This window comes from Triticum dicoccoides, chromosome 6B, assembly GCF_002162155.2.
Source record: "Triticum dicoccoides isolate Atlit2015 ecotype Zavitan chromosome 6B, WEW_v2.0, whole genome shotgun sequence".
In the NCBI taxonomy this organism is placed as follows: Eukaryota; Viridiplantae; Streptophyta; class Magnoliopsida; order Poales; family Poaceae; genus Triticum; species Triticum dicoccoides.
The window spans coordinates 228821847-228830244 of NC_041391.1; the positions used below are offsets into that span (position 1 = coordinate 228821847).

An 8398-nucleotide genomic window follows, 5' to 3' on the forward strand; every position below is an offset into this window, starting at 1 on the left:
AGTGCCCAAGTCCTTCTCTCTCAAATCCCACCGAAGCAACTAATGCTAGGGATGAAGATGAGAGGAAGAACAAGAAGGAGAACACCAAGAACTCCAAGATCTAGATCCAAGGGGTTCCCCTCACATAGAGGAGAAAGTGATTGGTGGAAATGTCGATCTAGATATCCTGTCTCTTTTCCCTTAAAAACTAGCAAGAATCCATGGAGGGATTGAGAGTTGGCAAGCTCGAAGAAGGTCAACAATGGGGGAAGAACACGAGCTCAAGGGATAAGGTTCATTGGGGAAGAAGACCCCCTTTTATAGGTGGGAAAAAAATCCAACCGTTATGCTCACAGCCCGCACAGAGCGGTACTACAGCTCCAAGAAGAAGTACTACCGCTAGGGCGGTAGTACCCCTTTGAAACACAACAACGAGGAGGCAAAAAGGCCAGAAGAACCGTCGGAGCGGTAGTACCGCTTGACCTCACGGTACTACCGCTAGGGGTAGCGGTACTACTGCTAAGGATAGCGGTACTACTGCTTGCGACCGGTACTAAAAAATTACATCCGTGCCTACCACCACCGGACTTGTGACGAGTTTTTGGTCCTGAGCGGAAGTAGCCACGGAAGTAGTCGCGGTAGTACCGCTCCAAGCGGTAGTACCGCTCTGAATTCGATGAAACCAAGTTTGTTGGAAAGCTAGCGACAAGGGCTAACACAATCTTGAAAGAAATATCAATAAGAAGCAAATTAGAAAAGGCCCATAAGAAAATGGTGAGAACCCTTCCTTGGATAAGATCGGTAAAACCTCCAACATCGAAAACATCATAGAAGACGCATGCGAACTCCATTTTCGATGAAGAAGACGCTTGTCATCAAGATGACCAGAAGCTCTAAGACTCACAAAGAGAACCAAACAAGAACCAAGAAACATGATGCAAGGATGCAATGGTTTGAGCTCTCTACTAACGATACGGTCAAGCTACCAACTTGAGAGCCCCCCTTGATAGTACGACAAACGATCCTATAACCCGGTCTCCCAACTACCACCATGAGACCGGTAAAATAGAAAACCTATCAAGGGAAAATCTTTGCCTTGCACATGGTCCACTTGATCTAGATGATGATGATCTTGACTCCCTCAAGTTGGACCACCTTTCTTGATTGCGTTGGCTCGATGAAGACTAGATGATTTCTCCCCCATAGTCCACTATGGGTGAGCCACTCTTCGGCTCATCTTCACAAGTCCATTGTCACCACAATGGGCGGCAAGCTTCAACACCTGATCTCTTCATGATGCATCACTTGAACTTGCACACCGCATCCTAACCCCTCAAAGAACTCTCACGAAGACCATGGGTTAGTACATAGAGCGTAATTGACAATGCTTACCATACCATGGGATCACTTGATCCCTCTCGGTACATCTTCTACGCTTTGTGAGTTGATCAACTTGATTCACTCTTGACTTAGTCTTGATCAACCTTGAATCTTTCCAACTCTCTTCATTTGGATGATGTCTTGAAGGTAAACATGGATGATCACACAATCTTCTTCTTCAAGACATGCTTGCAATAAGCTCAACACTCACATGACCAATCTTTGGATAATTCCTTAATAGCACCTTGGTCAACTCATAAACTCCTTGAAACCAACACATGGACTTCAAGAAAAGCCTATGGACAAAACCTTCAAATATAACTCAAGGCAACCATTAGTCCATAGAGATTGTCATCAATTACCAAAACCAAACATGGGGGCACCGCATGTTCTTTCACAAACTCTTGCCATGGTCCTTCCTATCAATGAATGATACGCAATCTTAGCATATTCGAAAAAACTCTTTAATAGTAGCTCATGGCAATTTTCTTTCTTTTGCAACATGGAAAAAATTCTTTATCGTGGGACCATGGCAATTTAAGTTCTTGGGGGCATGGCAAATACAGTTTGTGGACCATGGCAATTTTCTATACTTTGCAACATGATCAAAAAATACTGTTATAAGGGACCACGGCAATTTTAGTGTATGCATCATGGCAAATGAAGTTTATGGAGCATGGCAATTTTATTCTTTAGAATTGCAACTCTTTAATTGTAGATGGTCAAACTCTTGCCATGCTCCTTCCTATCAATGCATGATATGCAAGCTTTGAGTATTCGTGAAAGAAAGCTTTTTACTTGTAGATCATGGCAATTTTCTTTCTTTTGTAACATAGAAAAAACTTTCTTTGTTGTGGGACCATGGTAATTTAAGTTCTGGGGGGCATGGCAAATATAGTTTATGGACCATGGCAAATTTCTGTACTTGGCAACATCGCGAAAATTACATTTATAGGGGACCATGGCAATTTTAGTGTATGCATCATGGCAAATGTAGTTTATGAAGCATGGCAATTTTATTATATGGGCCACGGCAAATTTCTTCCATTTTCCACATGCCAAATTTCTTTTATAGGGACCATGGCAATTTTGGTGTATGCATCATGAAAATTTTAGTTTACGGAGCATGGCAATTTTATTATATGGGCCATGGAAAATTTTCTTCCATTTTTGCACATGGCAAATTTCTTTTATAGGGACCATATAAATTTTAGTGTATGCATCATGGAAATTATAGCGTATAGATCATGCCATTTTTAGTCTATGGATCATGATTTATAGAAATTTCCAACAAAGTTGCCATGGCCCATGAAAAAACTATTTATTGCTCATGTTTTATCGTGTAATACCATGGCAATGTTTATTGGACCATGGCAAATTAAGTTGTTCGAGCATGGCAAATATAGTTTACTGATCATGGTAGTTTTATTTTCTTTTTGCAACATGGTAAACAATACTTCTATTTTTGGACCATGGCAATTTACTTTCAGTTGTTAGAGATAGTTTTTTGCCATGTCAAATTGAGTTTTCATGTAAACATAAATTTGAAGCATGAAATTCTGAATAGGTCCATGACAATTTTGATCATTTTTTGTGCTATTTCACATACACGACAATTTTATTACACAAAAGATGGCAATTTTGATTAAAAAAAACACCATCACAATTTTGAATATGCATTTTTCCATGGCATTTTTTATCAACATTTTTCTATTATTTCAGATACATGGCAAATTTCTTATATAAAAGCATGGCTATTTCGGCGTGGGGCTCTCTCAGACCGAACGTCAGGCAGATATCAGTGTCCTTTATTTATCTTCTCTCCAGTACCAACACGCAAAGTATGACTACGCTTAATAGTTCCAACTCATGTAATGCTCTGCCATGTATACGAGGATTTCTTATTTAGGTTGGCCTTAAGTAAATCACGCTCAGGTATGTATTTATCTCTTAGAATAGTAGCATAATGGGAATCAAGATTATCAATCAACCGCAATGCCTGCTTAGCAAGGAGGGCAAGATTAAGACAATGGATGTCACTTGGTAGTTGAGAAGGGATGCACCCTTCCTCTTAGTTTCTGGATCACGGTTGGGAATGGGAGAAATGCAGATGGTAGTTGGGAACCTGGGATGCCATGCCCCCGTCCTCTTTCTCGGTCATGACTGTTTTTACTCCTTTCAATCCTTGAAAAGTCAAAGCACGGATCCTCGGAAGAATCAAGGCACTCTCGTGGTTGAAATGTCAGAGCCCTTTTCCCCTTTGCATGAACGCAAGGTTGGTCCGTACGCGTGGGCCTGTGGTCGAGTGCACCTTTATCATTAGGACAGTTTTTCTGGTTGAGAAAAAAGAGTTTAGCATGTGCCTGTGTAGAAAGCTAATCCGTGGTAGTAGATCGAACGTTGGATACAGACGAGACTGCTGTTTCCAGTCCTAACCGTAACCAAGCAGAAAACCCACGGAAAAGCTAGCGGTACACTGAGTCACTGACTGCAGCAGATCATCAGGTGACGTCGACGTTTCCTTTCCGGATAGCGTCCTGCTTACGATCTGTTTTGAAACGAAAATGCTAGCAATACCAAGTTTGGGCTCTTTGATTCCGCGGCGATCCTACTCGGTTTCAGAACATGCAGATTTGTGTGGCCACCTGAATTTGACTTGCTTGCGACGTGCTTCGTCAGAATGCTACAACCACCAGAATTCAGAAAGAAGGCACGGGGTGACGTGCCCAGGAGAATGCTTCGTCGGAGAGAGTCTTAAACTATGGAACGAGGCAAATGCATGCAATCTACCGTGGTCCGTCGCCAAAGGAGAAACGGCTTTGACCCCCGCCGGCCGCCGCCAAGAGAACGAGTAATTACGCCAGCTACCTCAAGAACACGACACGCGCTGCGTGCGCGGCGCGCATTCTTCTCCTCCTCCTTCTTCTTCTTCTTCTTCCACATGCGGCTCTGCCCGTCACCTTCCTCAACTCCTGATCTCGAGCGCGCACGCCAACGCCCCTCGACCATGAAACCCCACAAGAGCAGCCCCTTCTCGCGGAAGGTCTCCGTCGCCGTTGCCACGCCGACCCTCCTCCTGCTGGCCCTCGCCGTCGTCTCGCTCTACGACTTCAACTTCGCCGAAAGGTACCAGTACATACGCCGCGCCTCCTCTTCATCCTTTGCGTCCCCTGCCACCACCCCCTCGTCTCCCACGGTTCCGGCGACAGTACCATCGTCAACTTCGCCGGCGTCTCCGGCCAACTCCTCCTCGTCTTCGGCGTCCCTGGCCAACTACTCCTCGTCGGCGTCTCCGGCCACGGCCCTCGAAGCATGCGATCTTACGCGGGGCCAATGGGTGCCGGACGACGAGCCATCGTACTACACCAACCTGACGTGCCCGTTCATCGACGACCTCCAGAACTGCATGAAGTTCGGCAAGCCGGGCCTGGACCTCATGCGCTGGCGGTGGAAGCCTGACGGCTGCGACCTCCCCCGCTTCGACGCCGGGCGGTTCTTGGAGGCCATGAGGGGCAGGTCCATGGCCTTCGTCGGGGACTCGCTCGCCAGGAACCACGTCAAGTCTCTGCTTTGCATCCTGTCGCAGGTGCGTACACGGCACATCTCATGTTGCCTCGGTTGGACAACAACCCATTGCCCTTGGCAACTCGAGGGCACGGGATGACGGGAATAGCATGTCCGCGACTCATGCATGGCACGCCGATCGTCCACTTCTATCCGATAGCTGCTGATGCAAGGCGTATGAACATGTTGCAGGTGGCAGAGCCGGTGGAGCTGGTCACCGCGACGGAGACGGACGTGACGAGGAGGGCCGTCCGGCGAGACTTCCACTACGGCAGCCACGGCTTCAACGTCTCGCTCTTCTGGTCGCCCTTCCTGGTCAAGGCCAACCTCTCGAACGCGGCGCTCGGCCTGGGCCTGTGGGACGTGCACCTCGACACGGCGGACGCCCGGTGGGCGGCGCACATCGCCGACTTCGACTACATCGTCCTGTCCGGCACCAACTGGTTCTTCCGCCCCTCGGTGTACTACGCGGGCGGCCGGGCCGTCGGGCGCAACGGCGGCGCCAGCGGCGCCCACAACGCGACGGAGACGCCCGTCTCCGGCGCGGTGCGCGCCGCGTTCCGCACGGCGCTCGGCGCCATCATGGCCCGCGAGGGGTTCCGGGGCAAGGCCGTGGTCCGGACGGTCACGCCCGCGCACTTCGAGAACGGGGAGTGGAACACCGGCGGCGACTGCGTGCGCACGCGGCCGCTCCGCCGCGGCGAGCGCGCCCGCGACGCCGTCGTGGCCGAGTTCCGCGCCGCGCAGGTGGGAAACGGAAACCATGCATGCAGCCCCATACGCATGCCCCCTCTCTTTCTCGACGCGGCAACAAGAAAATTGGTTGCAAACGCGGAGACGTGACGCGGTCTGCTGATGGTTTGCCTTTGGGGTGTGCGTGCGCAGGTTGACGCGCTGAGAGAGACGGAGGCGGCGACGCAGCGGAACCGGAGCGGCGCGGAGCTGCGGCTGCTGGACATCACGGAGGCGATGGAGCTGCGGCCGGACGGGCACCCGAGCCGGTACGGGCACCCGCCGGGAGGGAGCGTGGAGGGGAGCTTCGTGGTGGACTGCCTGCACTGGTGCTTGCCAGGGCCGATCGACCTGTGGAGCGAGCTGCTGTTCCACATGCTGGCGGCTCATCCACAGCCTGCTGACATTGAGTGAGTGGTGCAAATGCATCGAAGCCAGACTTTGTGTAAATTGATCTTCTTTTTTTGCCGCATTAATTCCGAGCAAAGTGAATCCACGGTTCGGTTGCCAACCATACCGTCGTCTGTCTTTCTGTCTGTGTGTCTGTGTGTGTCTGTACTAGCAGGGTTTCTCCTTCCCCTATCTCCACTCTCCTCTCGCGGCGCTCCCGTGGGCGCTCCGAGGGGAACCCATCCCGGCCGCCGCCTCTCTCCTCCCTCCTCTGCCCACCTCCCTCGCCGCCGCCCGGTGGCGCCGCCGGGCGAAGCCAGGCCGGCCGGGGCAGCGGCGGGGCCTTCCTTTCCCCTCCGCTCATGGTCATGGCCGGCGCGGGACGGCTTCCCGAGCGGGGGCGCTAGCCTATGGCGGGGGCTAGCGGCGTGGCGGCGCTCCGTCGGGGTGGCCTGCCTTGGCGGCGACCTGGTGGGCGGCCGCGGCGTGGCGGCTGCGGCGGGTCAGATCGGGCGGTGGCGGGCCAGCACGCCTCCAGCTAGATCCGCGCGGATTTGGTCCCTGGCGGTAGCGGGCGTCGCGGGGTGGCGGCGCAGGTCCTCGTGGGCTCTGCATAGAGGTGGATTGCAGCGGCGTGGCTGCAACCACGTGGTCGGCCGGTCTGCGCGCAGCGGCGGCGGGACTGCTCCGGCGGCTTTCTCGGACGGCGACCCGTGTACGAGAGATAGGTCTTCGATCAGATCTGGGTGAAAATCTGCTATTGGCTATTGCCTTAGGTCGGCGATGGCGACGCTGTCTGCATCGTTCCCTTCCTGAAGGCATCGTCGTGGAGATTCAAGGCCACTCTCTGCTACCTCCGGGGGAAACTCTAGATCAGTAGATCGGATGACGGCGGCTCTTTGGTGTCGTTTCCCCCCTGGGGGCGTCATTCTTGGAGGTGCACACGGCTCGAGGGACTAGAGGACGGCGACTTTGGTGGAGCGGTGCTTCATCTTTCACATTGGTGGTGGCGGATCTCCGCGGCATCGTGCTGTGGAGACTCGGCGTCTGATGCGCGGAGATGGACTCGTGCAGGAGGAGGAAGCTGTCTGGCGTCATGATGACGTCGATGGCAGAGTGGCCAGACAAGGTAGAAGCCTCAATATGATCTGAAGACGGACCTGTGGAAGATGGCGGCGACGACACACGAGTGCGTCTGACCGGATTGTGCCCCAGACCCGGTATGTGGCTCGGCTGGGGCTTCCGAATGAGTTTCGGCTTCCGGCTTTTGATGTTAGATTTAGGTGAGTGATTTGGGTAGTGGCCCAGCTAGCACCCCCTAATCATTTTGGATTGGAGTAGCGGCATATGTTGCCAAGATGGTGGATTCAAACACATTGTTGTAACACTTTGTACGGTCCTCGAGAATAATCAATAAAGTGGCCGTATGCATCTCCCAGATGCTGAGGCCGGGGGTCTTCCTCCTTTTTTAAAAAAAAAACTAGCAGGGTTTCTGTGCAAGGCACGCTCTGAGCTCCAACGTTCAAAGGCAACACGCAAACTCTTCCATTCCAAGCAAAGACAACATGTCGCGCGCTGACAATGCTGACTCCTGCCTCCTAGAAGGCGAACATGTCCATTAATGTAAGACATTTCCCTTTTTAATTTAATCAGTCAAAATGTCTTACATTAATGAAGGTACTAGTACTTGGCAAACGGTGGTATTATGGGATGGTATTATGAACAATCAAATAAAGATGTTTTTTTTTCTTTGGTAAATGACACTTTATTAACCTAAATTGTAGCATCAAGTGGATACAAAATACATTGAGCAACACCCGATCTTTGTGCAGTTAGGATGCACACACCGCACGGGAACAAGCTCAATGAAAATAAATGGTTCAGTGGAAGCGTGTGCACTCTACAAGGACGCGTTGCGGGCTCAACCGCCAAGAGATTACATGCGTTATGACGAGGCTGTTTGTTACTACGAGGCTGCTTTCAGGAATTTAGGGCCCCCGAATCAAAAAGTAGGTTCTTAATTTTTTTTTAATCATATAACCAAAGAACTATTGCAACTAAAGCATACTCACATATAAAATAGAGGATTGAAAATGGACATCGCAGTAGAGATCCAATCAACCAGATGCTTCTAAGTTTTATCCCAATAACAGCCCTTTAGAACATATGGCCCAGTTTACGAGCTAAATTTAGATCGGATGGCTAGCAATGTCTCGACCATGAGATCTGACCGCCGAAATGACTAAGGGCATGAGAGGGTTGGGTTTAGGTATAGTTTGGATGTTCTAAATAACTTTACATATGTGTTATTTTGCACAATATTTGTAAATATATACAAACTGAATGCTAAAAA

General features: G+C 50.5%; 1 protein-coding gene across 1 annotated transcript; it reads left to right on the top strand.

The window, feature by feature from the left end:
• The first annotated feature begins 4188 nt into the window (after window positions 1-4188).
• Window positions 4189-6915, top strand: LOC119324909 (protein trichome birefringence-like 19). The gene is made up of 3 exons (XM_037598674.1): window positions 4189-4945; window positions 5116-5670; window positions 5809-6915. Exons 1-3 carry the CDS (start codon window positions 4301-4303, stop codon window positions 6067-6069), a joined length of 1461 nt encoding a protein of 486 aa, XP_037454571.1. The 5' UTR covers window positions 4189-4300; the 3' UTR covers window positions 6070-6915.
• The last annotated feature ends 1483 nt before the right edge of the window (window positions 6916-8398 follow it).

Coding starts and splice junctions, on each gene's coding strand:
- LOC119324909 (XM_037598674.1), top strand. CDS start 4,301: ATGCGGCTCTGCCCGTCACCTTCCTCAACTCCTGATCTCGAGCGCGCA. Junction 4,946..5,115: donor TGCTTTGCATCCTGTCGCAG/GTGCGTACACGG, acceptor AACATGTTGCAG/GTGGCAGAGCCGGTGGAGCT. Junction 5,671..5,808: donor CCGAGTTCCGCGCCGCGCAG/GTGGGAAACGGA, acceptor GTGCGTGCGCAG/GTTGACGCGCTGAGAGAGAC.